This window comes from Eriocheir sinensis, chromosome 36, assembly GCF_024679095.1.
Source record: "Eriocheir sinensis breed Jianghai 21 chromosome 36, ASM2467909v1, whole genome shotgun sequence".
In the NCBI taxonomy this organism is placed as follows: Eukaryota; Metazoa; Arthropoda; class Malacostraca; order Decapoda; family Varunidae; genus Eriocheir; species Eriocheir sinensis.
Genome location: NC_066544.1, coordinates 2,388,368 through 2,408,268, shown reverse-complemented (window position 1 = coordinate 2,408,268; position 19,901 = coordinate 2,388,368). Strand labels below are relative to the sequence as shown.

The following is a 19,901-nucleotide window of genomic DNA, read 5'->3' as shown; positions in this document are numbered from 1 at the left end:
GGAGTGAGGGGGCACGATGTGCGGTGATGGTAGCGAAGCAGAAGACAATGAAGACTGATGGGGCGGGAGGCAAACCCAACAAAGGGGTGGTAGACAAAGAGCTGAGGATGGAATCCTGCAAGATTGATGACAAGGATTTTGCAGCAAAGTTTGATGGTGAAAGGTGGGAATTTGAGTGGTTTTGGAAAGGGGAAACGCCTGTTCTGAAAAATCGCGTTGGCTGCTATGAACGCTCGTTGAAGAGAAGCATGAAAGAAGAGTTTGACGGAGAGGTAGATAGGTGGATCGACGAGGGTATTCTGGTACCGTGGGAAGGAGTCGAGGAGGGAGTACTACCGTTGGTGGCAGTGATACAACCTGCGAAGAATAAAGTTAGGCCAGTGCTGGACTCTAGAGAGCTTAATAACTATGTGACGTGCCATACCGGCGATGATGTCACCGACGTGTGTGGAGAGACACTCAGGAAGTGGAGACAGATGAGTGGGGCCTCGACCATCGTAGATTTGAAGTCTGCTTATCTACAAGTACATGTGGCGGCAGAATTTTGGAGGTATCAGCTGGTGAAGTACAATGGAAAAACATACTGTTTAACAAGGTTGGGTTTCGGGTTGAACTGCCCCCCAAGAATTATGACAAGGATACTCAAAACAGTGCAAAAAAAGAGGAAGGACGTGGAAGCTGGCACAAGTTCATATATTGATGACATTTTGGTGGATGAGACTGTGGTGACAGCGGCTAAAATGGTAGAGCATCTGGCAAAGTTTGGTCTGGCCATGAAATTACCTGAGCCACTGGAAGGAGGAGCAGCACTAGGTTTGAGACTGAGGAGGGATAAATCAGGAGAGTTAATCTTCCAGAGAGGGAATGAGCTTCCAGAGGTGGAAGAAGAGCTGAGCAGGAGAGAGCTGTTCTCAGCTTGTGGGAGGTTGGTGGGCCACTACCCCATTGCAGGATGGCTTCGTGTTGCATGTAGCTTCATCAAGAGGAGAGCGGAAGAGATGAGATGGGATGATAAAGTTGGACAAGAGACGGTAGAGATGATGAAAGATACTGTGGAGAGAGTGCGGCGAGAAGACCTAGTGAGAGGGAGATGGTATGCACCAAAGCCAGAGAAAGGGGTTGTATGGTGTGATGCTAGTAGTATTGTGACAGGAGTGATGTTGGAAATCGATGACATAGAAGTTGAAGATGCACCCTGGTTGAGAAAAAAAGGAGACTTTGGACACATCAATGTTGCCGAATTGGATGCAGTGCTTAAGGGAGTCAACCTGGCAGTGAAGCGAGGCCTGAGGGAGGTCGAAGTTCGCACTGACTCATCGACAGTGGTTGGATGGTTGAGGTCAATAGTGACGGCATAGAAACGAATTTGAACGAAGGGGGCCTCTGAAATGATTGTGAAGCGACGGCTGGGGATCTTGCAGGAGTTGGTGGAGGTGGGCAGCCTGAAGTTGGATGTAGTGTTTGTCCTGTTGGAGAAAAACGAGGCAGATGCTCTGACAAGAGTGAAGAAGGCTTGGATAGGGGTGCCAAAGGAGGAGGGGGACGAGAAGGAGTTGTGCTGTGTTGGGGTGCCAAGTGTAAAAGAGCTTCATCAGATGCACCACATGGGAGTTGACAGGACGCTATTTGTGGCGAGGAGAGTCGACCCGGAGGTCACAAGCGAGAAAGTGAAGCAGGTGGTGAGGCAGTGTGACAGGTGTCAGGTAATAGATCCTGCGCCAGTGGTGCACGAACCTGGAAGGGTAAGTTTGGAGAGTGACTGGAAGAGGTTAGTAGTAGATGCGACACACTACCGGCATCAGTTGTACTTGTCTATGGTGGACTGTGGACCTGGACGAGTGGCCATTTGGAGGGAGCTGTGTGCAGAGAATGCAGAGGAAATTGCAAGAGTAATGAACGAGATTTTCCTTGAGAGGGGTCCAGTTGAGGAAGTACTAATGGATAATGGTACTGCTTTTAGGTCACGTGTGCTGAAAGAAATGTTGGATAAGTGGAATGTTAAACGCTACTTCCGAGCTGCATATAGATCTAGCGGGAATGGAATAGTTGAGAGACATCACCAAACGATCAAGGCCTTGGCAGAGAGAGGGCAGATTACGCCGATGGAGGCTGTGTTCTGGTACAACATGGCCCCCAGGTCAGGTGTGGATGAAACGACAGTGCCACAAAGAGCTGTTTTTTGCTACGAATGGCGACATCCTTGCAAGATTCCGACAGGGGAGGCAAAAGGCGCTGCTACCATCAACAATGGAGAAAAGGTTTGGGTGAAGCCCCCGGATGCAAAGTGTACATCACAGTGGAGAAAAGGCACGGTGACGGATGTGCACTCTCGTAACAGCCTCAGCGTTGATGGGATTCCTCGCCACATCTTAGATGTAAGAAGAGTGATACTTCCATCGGAGAGTAGTGAAGAACACGAGAGTCAAGAGGCAAGTACTGAAGATGAACAAGAGGTTGAAGACGTTGAAAGTGTACCAAGGTGATCGCAGAGAGAGAGACGACGACGACCAGCATGGATGCGGAATTATAAAATGGGAAGTGATGTGGAGGAGGAGTAAAGTAATATACCTTGAACGCGTTTTGGGATGAATGTGGTGTTATCTTTTGTTTTGGTATTTTTGCTGTATATATGATAAATGGGTTTTCTTATTTTGTAGGGTTCATGAATTGATCTTAAGATCAGGGGGCATTCTGAACTGTCTCCACCATTTTTTTCCCCTCTCAGATGCTGTCCATATGCAAGGGCCTTGTCTGCTCTTGAATGGAGTATGCATCTAATGTTTGGGGGGGGGGGTCCACACACACAGCTCTTTTGGACAGAATAATGTCAAAGACTCTTCATCTTGTCAACTTCCCTCTTCTTACTGAGACTCTTCTACAACTGAAATTCAGCCTCTCTTTCTTCCTTCTATTGATATTTTCATATTGTCTGCTCTTCTGAACCTGATAACTGCAAGCCTCCACCCATCCCACGGTCCCGCTGCACTCCCCTGCCATTCTTAGGCCTTTTGACGTATGTTGTGACTATATTGAAGTCACCATAAGTTTCACATACCTTGCTAGGGCAGTGCTTGACAATGGTGGGTCTTACCAGGAAATCATGACAGATTAGCCTAGTCCATAGTGTTATGGACTTGCTCAACATGAGTATATGGCATTGTTGATATCTATGCAGGCTGACAAAAATTTGAATCTTTAAATTGCTTGTGCTCCCTGTCTCCCTGAATGGCTATGAGACATGGAGACTGAATAGTGACAAAGAGAAGTGTCGATGCCTGTGGTATCAAGTGCCTTCACAGGATTATGGGGTATTGCTGGGATGACTTTATGCTGAACCAGCGACTACTTCATGAAACTGAATCGAGGACTATTACTAGATTAGTCCATCCAACTCTGGCTACACGGCATGTGGCACACTTCCTAAACATCGATCCTGTTTATAGAGTTGTTTATGTATGAGACAACCATGAGTATTGGAGATCAAGGGGATATTCAAGTAATTCATGGCTGGGGCAAACTGATTGATCTTGCAGAGTGGCTTGGAATGGGAAGGGTAAAGGGTAAGTCCGTCGGGGGTGGAGGCAGCGAGTGAAAGAAGTGATGCACCCCCTGGCATATGTTCCATGTTAGTTAGTTAGTTCATTCTTTTATCCTTTTGGTGGTTAACTCTGGAAGTCTTCCTTCATTTGTATTTCCTTCTGTCTATGACTTGAACTCAGCAACAACTAAGTGGCGTGATGTCTTGTTAATTAAAAAAATAAAGGTCATAGGCATTTCTGTCAAATACAATGACATTAAGAAGCTCAGGAAAATTTCTCTATGCATTGTAGAGTTCATGATTGCAACTAGTTTTATGTGTGTTGTTCTTGTTAAATGACAAAATGGTAAATATGGTGGGTTCAACTGCCCCTGCCCCTCTTCCTTCGTCAGCAGAGCAACCCACCAGTAAGGTAGTATGGATAAACTGTATTTTTTCCACTATTTGTTGTGTTACAAATAAAGAACATTGAAACATTCCCTCTGTTTAACAAATTAACCCCTTAAGGGCGGGTGATGGGTATTTCCGGTTGCCAGGTTAAGAGCGGGTGACAAGTTTTTCTGGTCTGCCTTTTTCCGCCGTAATTTTGAAGTTTGCGTGGGGATTTATAGGTCAGCGTAACTCCTAGGCTGCCTCACAACTCTTCTATGCCATTTTCAGTGTTTCTGTGACTGTAACAATGGCAGGAGGAAAGTTTTTTGTATCTTCCTCATCTGATTCCACGCCCGAGTGTCCACAGACAGCAATCTCGACTCTTCATATGCCTCCTCTTACTCCCAAAAGAGCTCTCAGTGTAAGCTCAATTGGGAGAGCTGAAAGTGACTTCTTCAAGCTTCAAAAGTAGTGTTAGTGGTGAAGACAGTGATAGCAACAGCATTGAACTCCAACCCCTTGTCTTATAAGGACATAAGAACATAAGAACGTAGGAGTCTGCAAGAGGCAGGTAGGCCTGTACAAAGCAGCTCCTTTGAACCAAAGCTCCCGTGTATCTAACCCCACCTAATATTGCTGTCCATGAATCTATCTAATCTATTTTTGAATGTGACAATTGTATTGACACTCACCACATGACTGCTAAGCCTATTCCACTCATCCACAACCCTGTTAGTAAACCAATTTTTGCCTATGTCCATGTTGAATCTGAATTTATCCAGTTTAAACCCATTACTTCGTGTCCTACCTGGTTCTCTTACCAACAAAACCTTATGAATATCTCCCTTATTAAAGCCCTTCATCCATTTATAAACCTCGATCATGTCTCCACGCACCCTTCGCCTTTCTAGAGAATGCAAGTTTAACTGTTTGAGTCTTTCCTCGTATGGCAAGTTTCTCAACCCCTGAATCATCTTAGTCATCCTCCTCTGCACTGATTCTAACATTTTGATATCCATTCGATAGTAAGGTGACCAGAACTGAACCGCATAGTCAAGATGAGGTCTAATTAATGCTAAATATAGTTTGAGGAAGACTTCGGCGCTTCTGTTGCTTACACTCCTTGAAATAAATCTCAGTACCCTATTTGCTCGATTTCTAGCTTGAATGCATTGTGCCCTTGGACGGAGATCAGAGCTCACTAAGACCCCTAAATCTCTCTCGCACCCAGACCTGCTTATGAGAGTGTCATTTAAGCAATAGTTGTGAGAGGGGTTGTTCCAACCTACACTCAGAATACTGCACTTCCCTACACTGAACTCCATCTGCCATTTATCTGCCCAGTCATACAATCTGTTTAGTTCATCCTGGAGAATACTAGTGTCCTGATCCGACTCAATTACTCCACCAATCTTGGTATCATCTGCAAACTTACTGACATCACTACTAATTCCTGTATCTGAGTCATTGATATAAATAATAAACAAAAGTGGACCTAATACCGAACCTTGTGGGACCCCACTCGTAACACATCCCCAGTCAGATCTTTTACCATTGATTTGCACTCTTTGCTTCCTATTGCTAAGCCACTCCTTGACCCAGTTCAAAACTTTACCCTCTACTCCGTGAGCCTGTAATTTAAGCAACAGTCGTTGGTGAGGAACTTTGTCAAACGCTTTACTAAAATCAAGATAGAAGGAAGGCTGAGCCCCTCTTATTGTGCAACCTTGCTTTGGTGGCCATTCTGTAGATCAATCTCATTACGGTGATGGTGGAAGTGATACTAAGGCCCCTGAGGATGCATCCTACCACTCTTTAGGGTTATCAAGTTAAGGAAATGAGGGTAATGAAGGGGGTTTGTAGTGGGGTCAAGTGCATGGAGGGGGAGGTCCGTTAGCTACACCGCGCCAAGCACAACCTACGCAGCGCTGCGAACACACACATGCTGAGCTAAAAGTTACTGTACTTCTTCACATCACCATGGAAACACCACATGACGTAGAGACTTTAGGAAGGATGGATAAAGCAAATGCTCATCAATTCAAAGCTACTAGCTTCGGGAAAGCCTTGAAATTGATAATGGAAAGTAAGCAATTTTTGGAAAAATGTCAGAACATTGCCGTATGGGGAGAACTGATTTCACATTACACCCCCACCCTTCAGGGGTTAAAGGTATAAAATAAACAAATACAGTCGAGTCGCGTATGGCGCGGTTAATTGTTTCTGAGTAATGGCCGTGCCATAGGAAACCGCGTCATAGGAATAACTAAACCTATGGAGAAAATACAATTTGGTTCTGGCCCTTGCCCTTTTGCCCCACACACACACCCCTTTTTTTTTCGTTCGTTCTAGCCCGAGTGCACCGGTAGGCATTATTTGACGTCACTGCTATGGTAGTGGCGTCTCACTGGCAGGAAAATGGCGTCCGCTGCTCTCTCTCTAGCTGTTCTAGCAGCAAAATGGCGTCCGTTGATCTTCTTGACGACGTTTAAACATCCATCACAAGCTGTTCTGGCCGACGAGCTCCTTGCAACAGAGGATGAAAAGGAAGCTGCAGTGGTTATGGTGGCACAGAGAGGTGAAATTCAATGGAAGCACTTATATGTGTTTGTTTGGGCCGCCATATTTGCTGATGATGTCATCACAGCATGGAGGCGCTCCACCTCTCCAAACTGAGCTGCAGCGAGGGGTCCGAATTGACAACTCGTGCTGTGGCGTCACAGGTTTGAGAGCACACAGATCGGTCTGTGCAGCCTGAGTTGCTCTCTCAAACGCAACATTGGGGTGCTTTTGAGAAAGCAACTCGGGCCGCCCCGGGCGCCAAGACTACCCGGACCCCTCTATCAAATGCTTTTGTGCGCCTCTCAGTTAAGCCTCTTTGTTGGTATGGTAACGGCGTCTCACTGGCAGCAAAATGACGTCCGCTGATCTTCGTGAGGACGTTTACTAGCTGTTCTGGCAGCAAAATGGCGTCCGCTGATCCTCCTGAGCTTGGGCTGCGGCGTCACGTGTTTGAGAGGACCCGGGGCGGTCCGGGCGCCCCGAATCGTTCTCTCAAATGCACCACAGGGGAGACCACGAATCGCGTCATAGATGGTTTTACCCACGTGATCTGAACATACGGTTCTGAAACCATACTGCATCATAGGAAACCTATGATTTTTATAATTTAAAAAAAAATTCTTGGGTCAAGGAGGTACTCAGGAATGTAACATGCCCCTCCCCTATTTCCAGGGAAAACTGGTTCATTATTTGACATGTCACTATTCTATTTTCATTGGAACGCAACTTTGTCAAATCATGGGGGTTGCATGTACTAGGTAACATCTTTCAAGTGATGCTTTATAATCTGTCAATTATATTTACATACTTAAAAAAAAATAACCCTAAAAAAACTAGTGATATCTTTGAAACAAGGTTGATTTTCTTAAAAAAAAAAAAAAAAAAAAAAAAAAAAAAAAGGTATTGACCTTTGACACCAAAGTGTACTCACCTGAGGGTTTGCCTTAGAAGTGCAGTTGATGATAGGATGAAGTCGAGGGTGCCTGGAAAGTGCTTGTGCTGCCCTCACACGAGTCTGCAGGTGGGTGCGTGGGGAGGTGATGAGGGCCAAGAGGTGGTTGAGGTGTAGGCGCAAGATGTCTTGGCAGCCCCACAGCACACGCTCCCACCCACACCGCTCACTGTTACCTGTCCAACACAAACACACCTCATATGACTTCCTTGCTTAGGGAGTGCATGAGTTAAAGTGAAATAACCTTCTTACTTTCACTCTGATTCAAGCATTAACTTGAAAACTACAAAAAAAAAAAAAAAAAAAATCAAATCCTCTGCTTTTCTTTTACTTTTTTATCTTCCCCTCAACAAGTATCATTTAGTGTGCTCCCCAAACAATGATAGATCTGATCAGAACCTTTGCGCTGGGTGATGGTAGCAGCAGCAGACAGCAACAAATCTAGCAGGAAGAGGCTGAAGGTCTCAGAGGCTGAGGCAGACGGCAAGGCACATGCCACAGACTCCACTGATGACCAAGCTATTGGGTGTCATAAAAGGCATTATTAGTATCTTCCCTGATAATACTCTCTCTCTCTCTCTCTCTTCAGTGCTTCAGTGGAACAAAAAAAATATAAAAAATAAACTCAACTGCCAATTCCTTTACCTTAAATTTGCAAAGGCAGAAATGCAACATCTCAGTGGCCATTTTATATTCCACTTAGGTTTAAAGACTGCACCAATTTTCAACAAAGTTGTATGAGAATGAATGATCTCCCAGTTTCAGTGATACAGGGCAATACAACTGATGAATCTAAAGTCTACCATATTTATTGGCATATAGGACACATCTTCTTACTCATATAATATGCACCCTCTTTTACAAGGATATTTTGAGATTTTTTCTTTACTGTTTCCTCATAATTTATTTTCAATTATTTTAAATTAGTTTTGAAGGGGAAAACAGAACTTGGTGCATGTAAATAAAGTATGTACTGAGCTAACTAACTAACTAACTAACAGGGAGCATACCTCAGGAGGTGCATTGTTTCATTCACCCACTGACTCCACCTCAGACGGTCAACACTGGCAAGCCTCCACATAGCTATCCTTCCCGATCTAAGTCCCTTCAAGGATAGATCGACTTGTCCTAGGAATGAGTTGCGTGGACATATCCTTCGTCTCCTCCACTCATGATCGTCTCGCACAGAAACAACCCTATAAGCAGGACTAAGGTCCAGGTGACTGGCCACATGCCTATATGGTTAGAGTTAGTGTTCATGGACTCGTCTTTGATTCAGTTTCATCATAAAGCCACTGGTTTGACACAAAGTCATTCCAGCAATACCCCATGATCCTACAAAGGCACCTGGTGCCAAAGGAATTGACACACCTCTCAAGTCTCTATTCAGTCTCCATGTCTCAAGGCCATACAGTAAGACAGGGAGCAAAAGTGACTAAAAGATTTGAATCTCTGTCTGCTTGTATAGATATCAACAATGCCATATACTCATGTTGAGTGAGTCCATAACACAGTGGCTCAGACCAATCCGTTGAGTGTCTTCCTGGTAAGATCCACCATTACTATGCACCATGCTACCATGGTATGTGAAACTTTTGGTAACCTCAATGTTCTCACCACATGCATTAACAGTCTGAACTGTATCATCTAGTAAACCTCCTAACAACTGGACCTTGGTTTGGGCCCAGGAGACCTTTGGTTCCAGTGCCTTCCCCTCCTCATGCAGTACTTCAAGAGCCATCACCAGGATCTCTAACATTTTGCGAGAAGTACAGCATCATCAGCAAAAACAAGGTCAGTGACCTTGATGATGTTGACATATGCTACACAACGACTTTGGTCAGTAATTTTGCCTAATACCTAGTTCATGCATGTATTGAAAAAAGATGGAACAAGGATGCACTCTTGCCTCACTTGAGAATTAAGAAGGAAGAAGCTGGAAACACCTCCCCCATACTTCATGACACTCTCGATCCCAGAGTAAAGGTCAATTATCAGGTCAAAAATCCTTGCAGGAATCCCACAGATTCACAAAATGTCCCAGACAACCTCATGATACACAGTCAAAGGCTTTCTTGAGAGCGTCAGAGGCTGCAAATAGTGTGAGGGCAACTACCACCTGGACGAGGCAAATGAAATACACACGCTCGCTGCTTGTCCGCCTCAAGCCGTTCGACGCCTAGGACGAACAAACCACCGAGGCGAGGTGAACGACCTGCACACGTTCACCTGCTCGTCCGCATGGAGCCGTTCGACGCCTCGGATGAACAAACCATCGAGGCCTCTTAACCCGCTGTGGGAGGCGACTTGGTGGGTGGCCAGCGCATTCCTCGTGAGACAAAAGCTGAGCCTCGTCCTGAACACTTAATTCTGCTCTGGCTCCAGCTCTGCTCTCATTCGGGTTTCCTCAGAACCGTAGGCTTGTTCTGGGTGCCCTTACCTCGCTCCTCTCTATGCCCGGACTCCCGGTACTGCCGTGACCCTGACGCCCCTTTTCCTCCTGCGCCTCGTCCCTCGTCCACCACGTCTACACCACTTCAAAGACGAAGCTGTACTGCCTTGTCACTGCCACACCTAGTACTCAACGAGTGATCGGGTAAACAATTTCTCAGCACAAGGTCTGAAAAAATGTGCTATGGCAGCACCAATAAACCCTACCGTGGGCGTACAACAGCCACAAAAAGAACGGTGAAGGATTAAACACACTCACTCCGGGCCGCAGACAGCAAGTGGCGCGCAAAGGCAACTTAACAAGACAAACCTTCCGATTAGCAGTTGACCCAATCCTGGCGAGGTCGCCACATGTCAAGGTTCCAAGTCGGGTGCTGCAATCGGAAGGTATGAACACAAAACAAGATAAATGGTTAGACACCAATTTATTTTATAAAAAGTAAACAACCCCAAACAGCCTCACAAAACTGGAAGTCTCCAACGGGAAAGCTTCAGCACGCCGGACTCAGCGATGATCCTTTGCACGGCTTCTTCCTCTTCTTGCACCTCCCTCGTCCACCACGTCTACACCACTTAGAGGACGAAGCTGTGGTGCCTCGTCCCTGCCACAACTAGGACGCAGGACGCAAGAAGAGGAAGAAGCCGTGCGAAGGTTCATCGTTGAGTCCGGCGTGTTGAAGGTCCCTGTTGGATACTTCCAGTTTTGTGTTTACAGTAAATCGTCGTTTATCGCGGGGGTTAGGTTCCAGAGACCCCCGCGATAGGCGAAAATCCGCGAAGTAGCGACCTTATATTTATTTTATTATTTATATACTTTATGTATTATATTTTATATATATTATTTATATAAGCACGCATATCTCTGTGAATCTCGCCTCAGCCCATGTGAACAAGGTCACCCAACCACTAGTTTCTCAAGAAATTCAAAGTAGGCTACATTTCACGGGAAATTCATCGAAATTCTAGTCAGAATCTCAGTCACCAACATGTCGGTTACTCGTGTGGTCGGTAAGTTGTGGTCACAAGAAGAAGAAGAGCGTATCAGCTGTTCAGTTCAGTAGCTCTTCATGTGTTTATTCCAGTACCGCAAAGAGTTCATGAAACTAGATAAGCTTGTAGTAATCATGTTGAGCAAGTTTAGGACTTGAGTCTTGTTCAAGTGCAGTCATTGCCTCATCCTGTCTGGGTCCTCACTGCCAAGTTCTCGAGCATTTAACGGTACCAAGCTGTAACACACTCTCCCTTTGTCTCCGAGCTAACCACTCACGAACTAACAAATGCTACGGTCGCTGAGCCAATCAGCGCCCAGGATAAAGAACACAGTGCTCTGGTTGGTCGCCTCCCATCCATCAGCCAATAGTATGCCGTGTACGATCACACGTGGGCAAACTAACTCAAGCGGAAGCAGCCGTAGCTGTATTTTACATACGTCCGAGTCTTTGTCTATTCATCTGTTGTACGCTACGTATTTTATTTCAATTTAATATTCTTTTAATATGTTCGTATTAATATTTTCTTAATTTTTTTTTATTGTTTACAATTTTTTAGGATAGAAAATGCTTCTTTTACTGCAAAATAAGTAAATGAATAAATATATTAAAATACCTCTATACCGCAAAATCCTGCGATATAGCAAAAAATCCGCGATACAAAACTAAATATTTACAATTTAAAAATCCGCGATATAGCGAGACCACGATAAGTGAACCGCAATATGGCGAGGGATTACTGTACTTTCTATAAAGTAAATTGGTGTCTAACCATTTCCCTTGTATGAACACAAAACAAGAGAAATGGTTACACACCAATTTACTTTATAGAAAGTAAACAACCCCAAACAGCCTCACAAAACTGGAAGTCTCCGACGGGGACCTTCAGCACGCCGGACTCAGCGATGAACCTTTGCACAGCTTCTTCCTTTTCTTGCATCCCACGTCCTAGATGTGGCAGGGACGAGGCAGTACAGCTTCGTCCTTGAAGTTGTGTAGACGTGGTGGACGAGGGAGGTGCAGGAGAAGGGGCGTCAGGGTCACGGCAGTAACGGGAGTCAGGGCGTGGAGAGGAGAGAGGTAAGGGAACCCAGAACAAGCCCACGGTTCTGAGGAAACCCGAATGAGAGCAGAGCTGGAGCCAGAGCAGAATCAAGTGTTCAGGACGAGGCTCAGCTTCTGTCTGACAAGGAATGCGCTGGCCACCCACCAAGTCGCCTCCCACAGTGGGTTAAGAGGCCTCAGTGGTTTGTTCATCTGAGGCATCGAACGGCTTGATGCGGACGAGCAGCGAGCGTGTGCATGTCGTTCGCCTCATCCAGGTGGTGTTGCCCTTGCATGTAGCCCCTGATGAAACTCAAGTTAGTGTTCCACAAAGATGCGAAGTGCTAGGATCTGTCAATTGTTGACATACTGAATATGGACCCAGATTGCTCAGGTCTCTGAAACTTTAGCAGATGAGGTTGAATTTGCATCAGCAGCAGATGAGCAAGAACTTTGCCTGGCAAACTAAGAAGTGTAATGCCATGGCAATTGTTGCAGTCCTGTAGGTTCCCTTCCCTTTTCTAGATAGAGACAAACAGCCTCCTATTCCAGTCAGTAAAAATAACTAAAAAAGTTCATTACAGTAATCCCTCGCCATATCGTGGTTCACTTATCGCGGTCTTGCTGTATCGCGGATTTTTAAATTGTATCGTATCGCGGATTTTTCGCTATATCGCGGGATTTTGTGGTTTATAGGTATTTTGATTTTGCGGTTTATAGGTATTTTTATATATTTATTATTTCAAATATTTTTGCAGTAAAAAAAGCATTTTCTAGCCTAAAAAATGAAAAACGATATACAGTACGGTCTCCAAGTTTGCGATAAATAGGTCGATGTTGCAGGTCACAAACGTTGAAATTGCAAACTTTGAACCATTATTCTTATGGGGAAAATTGAAAACCGTCGACATCTTTCGCTTGGCCACCCGTCCGGGCCCCCAAAATTCAATTTTTATTGAAAATGAAATTGCGATATGATCCAAAAGGAAAAGGAAAAGGCTGCTAAAACTGGGTTTTTTCACACCTTGTTGTGGTCCCTGACTCCCATTCTCACTCTGACCCACCCCCTGGGCCTTTCCATTGGCCACGGGAAGCATTGTGAGTGGGATCCGGGCAGCCAGGCGCATGTGTGAGAGCAGCCCAACCGCGTGCTGGGCTTGAGCAGCTGATGATGGTGATGGTGATGTTGAGTGTCGGCGGCATGGTGTTTGCACAGAAAACAAATACACACTCACTTGTCACCACAACACACCAGCACTAACAATTACACTGATTCACTTCCCTCCCCTGCACACTCGGCTCCCCTGTCCCCCCAACAGCCAACACAAATATGCGTGTTATGCACCTGTGCGGGTGCCCTGTGCATCATAAATCCAGATCCAGATCCAGATCCAGATCCGAAATTTCAATCCAAAGCTGGATGTTACGCCAACGTGCGCGGCGACATCACTTGTTCTTGTGCCAATGACCTTGACTCTTCAGAATTTTCCACCATCTTGACCCACTCTCCCTTCACTGAAATCTCCATCCTAGGAGATTTCAATGTTCACCACCAGCTTTGGCTTTCATCCTCTTTCACTGACCAGCCTGGTGAACAAGCCTACAACTTTGCTCTCCTCAGTGATCTAGAGCAGTTGGTTCAGCACCCTACACATATTCCCGACTGTCTTGGAGACAGACCCAACATTCTAGACCTCTTCCTTACCTCGAACCCTTCTGCTTACTCTGTCAAACTGTTCTCTCCGTTGGGCTCCTCCGATCACAACCTTATTTCTGTATCCTATCCTATTGCTCCTGTACACCCTCTGGACCCACCGAAGAGGCGATACTTCTGGCATTTTGCTTCAGTTCGGTGGGACGACCTGAGGATGTACTTTTCCGATTTCCCGTGGGATGATTACTGCTTCCAGGAGCGAGACCCCTCTGTGTGTGCCCAGCACATCACAGAGGTGATTGTCTCAAGAATGGAGGCATACATTCCATGTACTTTCTCTAATCACGCTTGTTTTCGTGCTGTCATAGACAGGGAGGCAGCTCACAAAAGGTACCAGAGCCTTTGAACGCCCGCTAACTATGCTCTTTACATTTCCGCCCGGAATCGTGCCAAATCTATTCCTTGACTTACCAAGACATCTTTCATTAATAGAAAATGTCAAAACCTTGTTTTTTCTTATTCTTCCCAGGATTTCGGGCATCTAGCCAAAAACATCTCCAATTTCACTTCATCTTTCCCTTCACTCCTTAACCCTGATGGCAGCACCGCCATCTCATCTATCTCTAAGGCTGAACTTTTTTCTCAAACTTTCTGTAAAAACTCCACTCTGAATGATTCTGGGTATATTCCTCCTAATCATCCCCCCTCTGACTCCTTTATGCCTGTTATTAAGATTCTTAGAAATGATGTTTTCTATGCCCTCTTTGGCCTCAACTCTCAGAAGGCTTATGGATCTGATGGAGTGCCTCCTATTGTCCTCAAAAACTGTGCCTCTGCACTGACACCCTGTCCGGTCAAACACTTTCGCCTCTGCCTATAAACATCTACCTTTCCTTCCTGCTGGAAGTACGCCTTCATACAGCCTGTGCCTAAGAAGGGTGACCGTTCCAATCCCTTAAACTACCGCCCTATAGCTTTACTTTCCTACCTATCTAAAGCTTTTGAATCAATCCTTAACCAGAAGATTCAAAAGCACCTTTCCACTTCTGACCTTCTATCTGATCGCCAGTATGGTGATCTTCTTGCTCTCTTAACTGACTCTTGGTCATCCTCTCTTAGCTGTTTTGGTGAAACTTTCTCAGTTGCGCTAGACATATAGAAAGCTTTCGATAGAGTCTGGCACAAGTCTTTGCTTTCTAAACTGCCCTCTTCCGGATTCTATCCCTCTCTCTGTTTCTTTATCTCCAGTTTCCTTTCTGGCCGTTCTATCTCTGCGGTAGTAGACGGTCACTGTTCTTCCCCTAAACCTAATAACAGTGGTGTTCCACAGGATTCTGTCATCACCCACTCTCTTCCTGTTATTCATCAATGATCTTCTCTCCATAACAAACTGTCCTATCCACTCATATGCTGGTGACTCCACTCTGCATTATTCAACAGGAAGTACATGACTTCAGACTGGAGGCTGCTGAATGCTTAACCTCAGACCTTGCTATCATTTCCGATTGGGGTAAAAGGAACCTTGTGTCCTTCAATGCCTCAGAAACCCAATTTCTCAACCTATCAACTCAACACAATCTTCCAAACACCTATCCCCTATTCTTCAATAACACTCAGCTGTCACCTTCTTCAACACTAAATATCCTTGGTCTATCCTTAGCTCAAAATCTCAACTGGAAACATCACATCTCTTCTCTCACTAAATCAGCTTCCTCGAGGTTGGGTGTTCTGTATCATCTCCATCAGTTCTTCTGTAGTGCGGCGACTATGCCTGATGAATGAGCCTCCCATAACCCACTTAGCCAGTGGGGTACCTCTTTGGCCGACTCAGTAAGGAGTGGCTCTCCCGTCACGCTGGTTGTGGGTTCAATCCCAGGCAGCCGGGGAATACCCTCTCCTTGTGATTAATTTCTCATGTGCTTCAATACACGCAGAGGACGTATGGGACCAAGAGAGTAATAGAAAAAGAGAATAGAAAATCTCTTCATTAAACTTCTCCCCCACACAAATGCTTTCCATTTATAGGGGCCTTGTCCGCCCTCGTATAGAGTATGCATCTCACGTGTGGGGGGGCTCCACTCACACAGCTCTCCTGGACAGAGTGGAGTCTAAGGCTCTTCGTCTCATCAGCTCTCCTCCTCTTACTGATAGTCTTCTACCTCTTAAATTCCGCCGCCATGTTGCCTCTCTTTCTATCTTCTATCGATATTTTCATGCTGACTGCTCTTCTGAACTTGCTAACTGCATGCCTCCCCCCCTCCCGCAGCCCTGCTGCACTTGACTGTCCACTCTGCCCATCCCTATACTGTCAAAACCCCTTATGCAAGAGTTAACCAGCATCTTCACTCTTTCATCCCTTACACAGGTAAACTCTGGAACTGTCTTCCTTCGTCTGTATTTCCTCCCGCCTATGACTTGTCTTCTTTCAAGAAGAGTGTATCAAGACACCTCTCCATCCGAAATTGACCTCTCTTTTGGCTACTCTTATCTATTTTCTCTTGTGGGAGCGTTGAATTTGTGTGTGTGTGTGTGTGTGTGTGTGTGAGAGAGAGAGAGAGAGAGAGAGAGAGAGAGAGAGAGAGAGAGAGAGAGAGAGAGAGAGAGAGAGAGAGAGGAGGCGCCTCGTCAACAAGTTTGAGCTTGCTGTTCCTCGTCCCTTCCCTTCGTTTCTATGTGTGTGTGTGTGTGTGTGTGTGTGTGTGTGTGTGTGTGAGAGAGAGAGAGAGAGAGAGAGAGAGAGAGAGAGAGAGAGAGAGAGAGAGAGAGAGAGAGAGAGAGAGAGAGAGAGAGAGAGAGAGATGCTAATCTCGCAAATTTCTTTGTATAATTATGCTTACATCTCAAAATTATCAAATAATTTATGTTTCTTTATGTGCACCATTTAAATTTGCATGTTTTTATATATAATACATGATGATTATGTTGAGATTATGGCTGAAAACTTGTTATAATTAGAAGCGACATTTGAAATTTTGCGCGCGCGGCCAGCCCGGATACGGGGCGGGGCGCCGTTTTCGTCCGGCCGTAGTGAAAGGGTTAAATGCTGTTTCACTTCATCACCATTATAAAGAACTTATCAATGACATAAAGCAGGGACTGTGCAACAAAGACTCATTTGGTGAGCTGCTCAGCAAATAACTACACGACATCGACTTTATTTACTGAGCACTGCTAGAAACAATGTGTTCTTACCGCACTACATCTGCTTGTTTGACCTCCAAGCTAAGCTAAGTATCTTTTGCCTTAGGTATTTGGTATCTGATATGTAATACATGTGCACAAGACGGGTATTTTATTTATTAATATTATTATTTTTTTTAAACATGACCTATTTGCTGGCAAATATGGTAACTCAATAGGCCCTTCCTCCAACTTAACATTCATGGTGGGTATTTGATGTAGTTTTACTTAGCTTTAGGAATAGATCACCTAATCTAGACCATAAGGTCTGTGTGGTTTGATACTCCACTATGTAACTCTCTCAGCATAGTACTAAGAGAACTTGATCCTTGAGAAGCAGTGCAACACATACCTGACATGAACAAGAAGTCTGTTGCTTTTTGTATGAGCACTTTGAATCTGTCAACTAGTTCTGAGTGGGCCAACACCTTGTCATCCTTCCTGGAGCCCTCAGAGCCCAATGCCGGGGAACTGCGGCTCTGGCTCAGGAAGAGCTGGTCAGAGATGTTGTGCAGGCTGGGGAAGAACACCATAAACAATTTGTTACAGTAATTTCATTACAGTACTCACTATTCATTGAATTTAATTGTCAGATAATATTGTACTCTATAAAAGAAACTCCCCCCACATACGCATGCACGCACACACACAGTAAAGGAAGACCAAAATGGACATATAAAATGGGAGATGGTGAAACATTAAAGAAAGTACATGAAGAGAGAGATCTGGGAGTAATAATGCAAGATAATAAACAGCCAAAGAGTCATGTTAATCGGATATTCGGTGATACGTATAACATGGTGAGAAATATAGGAATAGCATTCCACTACATGGACAAGGATATGATGAAAAAATTAATTACCACTATGATCAGACCAAAGTTTGAATATGCAGAGGCAGTGTGGTCTCCCCATAAGAAGAAACACATAAAGAAACTAGAAAGGATGCAAAGGATGGCAACAAAAATGGTTCCAGAGCTGGAGGGATTGACAGACGAGGAAAGACTAAAGGAAATGGACTTACCAACACTAGAACAAAGAAGAGAAAGGGGAGACCTAATACCAATCTACAAATTATTGAGCAAAATGGAAGAAGTAGACAACGAGGAGTTACTACTAAAAGAAGGAATTACCACCAGGAACACAAGAGGACAGAGTAAAAAATTGAGGAAGGGAAGATGCTTGAGACATAAAGAAATATAGCTTCCCGCAAAGAAGTATAGATGTTTTGAACAGACTAAGTGAGGATGTAGTATCAGTGAGGAGTGTGCAAAGCCTTAAGGAAAAGTTGGATAAATATAGATACGAAGGCGGGACCACATGAGCGTAAAGCCCAGGCCCTGTAAAACTATAACTAGGTAAATACAACTAGGTAAATACACATAGTTCTGGCACCAATAATGTTCATAATACAGTCAAGTCGCCTATGACGTGGATTCGTAGGGCGCAGTTTCCTATGATGCAATATGGTTTCAGAACTGTATGTTCAGATCACGCGGGTAAAACCATCTATGACGTGGTTTGTGGTCTTCACAGCGCAGAGTTGCCAGGTTGGATTTTTTTTTCGGAGGGGGAAAATCTCATAGTGGTGGTTGGGTTGGTTTTTGGGAGGATTTCTATCCTCTCTCTCTCTCTCTCTCTCTCTCTCTCTCTCTCTCTCTCTCTCTCTCTCTCTCTCTCTCTCTTTGCACATTTTTGTATTCAGTAAGTTACAAATTATCCTCACTCTCAGAATGATCATATTGCCAAAATTTATAGATGTAGACAAGAAGAACGTTTGCAGTCGGCTGCCGCGTCCCTCACTCAAATTCCAAGTCACAGTCATGCACTCCCCGACCGCTCCGCATCTCTTCCCCTCAATCTTTTCCCCCTCCTTTGCTCCTTTTTCATGTAAAGTGGACCTGGCCCAACAGTCTATTCTGGCAGGCAAAAAAGAAATCAATCTGGCTAACTAGCCTACTAAAATCTACAGCAGGCCGCTGCTGCACATCAGCCTGCTGGCAAACTGGCTTTTAAAAATCTAAATTGGTGTTCCCAGAGCCTTTCCTTTCTTTTGTCTTTCTCGCTGCCTGGTCCGAAAGGGAAGAAATCAGAGACACGGTGTATAAAAAAAAACTAACGAGAGAGAGAGAGAGAGAGAGAGAGAGAGAGAGAGAGAGAGAGAGAGAGAGAGAGAGAGAGAGAGAGAGACGATTTCGGGTTAGAGGGGAAAGTAAATGGTTGGGCGGGATTGGGCGTTTCTTGGGCGGAATATGGCGGCGGCGCAGCTGGTTCCCAGTCCCCAAAGTCTATATATACCAAGTCAAGTCACTCTGCCTTCAAAACTGTGACCAGCATGCGCATGGGGCGGTTTGGGGTGGAGCAGCGGGATGACGTCAAAGAAGCCAGTTCACGGGTGACTAAAGTTGAGGCCGTGTGTGCACTTTGGATGTGCATTCTCGCCTTATTTCACTGCGCATTCAGGCAAGCCACTGACGAAAAAATATGCCTTTTTTATTGTGCTATGCGTGACTGTAATTCCAATGCCTACAAACGGCGGTGTGGGTTGTGAGAGGGGTCATGTTGAAGTGATTGATTTAAATTAGTCTGCCTTTCTTCGTTTTCTCTAAATCCCTGTTTCTACATTCTCTAGTTTGGCTCTAAGCAACGTCACGCATAAGCCACGCCTCTGCCGTGTCTCCTCCCACAAAGCTGCGTATGACTTGACTTGGTATACAGACTTTGCCCAGTCCTGACCTGACGAGTACACGTTTAGTTAACCCCCCGGCCCCTGCATGGCAAGGAGTCAGCTCGCTTACCACGCACGTGCTGCACAATGGCTTCCAAGCCTGCTGGGAAACCCACGGGCAAGATTCGCCCACGTATGTGAGCGTAGGTGGAATAAAATGGCGGCTAGCCAGTACCAAATTGTGTTTTTCCCATACGTACTAAGTGAAAAAGTGGGTGTTGGCAGTGGCCGAGTGGATAAGGTGGTGAGCGTGGGATCGGACTGAGCAACATCAAAAGGTAGATAATGCCTACCGGTGCACTCGGGCTAAAACGAACAAAAATGGCAAGGGCCAGAACCAAATTGTATTTTCTTCATAGGTTTAGTTATTCCAATGACGCAGTTTCCTATGGTGCAGCTGTTGCTCAAAACCAATTAACCGCGCCATACGCG

General features: G+C 45.2%; 1 protein-coding gene across 1 annotated transcript in view; it reads right to left on the bottom strand.

The window, feature by feature from the left end:
* Positions 1–19,901, bottom strand: part of LOC127007971 (lysosomal-trafficking regulator-like) — a 192,289-nt gene that overhangs the window by 111,546 nt on the left and 60,842 nt on the right. Inside the window, 3 exon segments of the mRNA XM_050879516.1 lie at positions 7,404–7,600; positions 7,824–7,943; positions 17,095–17,258. Coding sequence (XP_050735473.1) covers positions 7,404–7,600; positions 7,824–7,943; positions 17,095–17,258 — 481 coding nt within the window.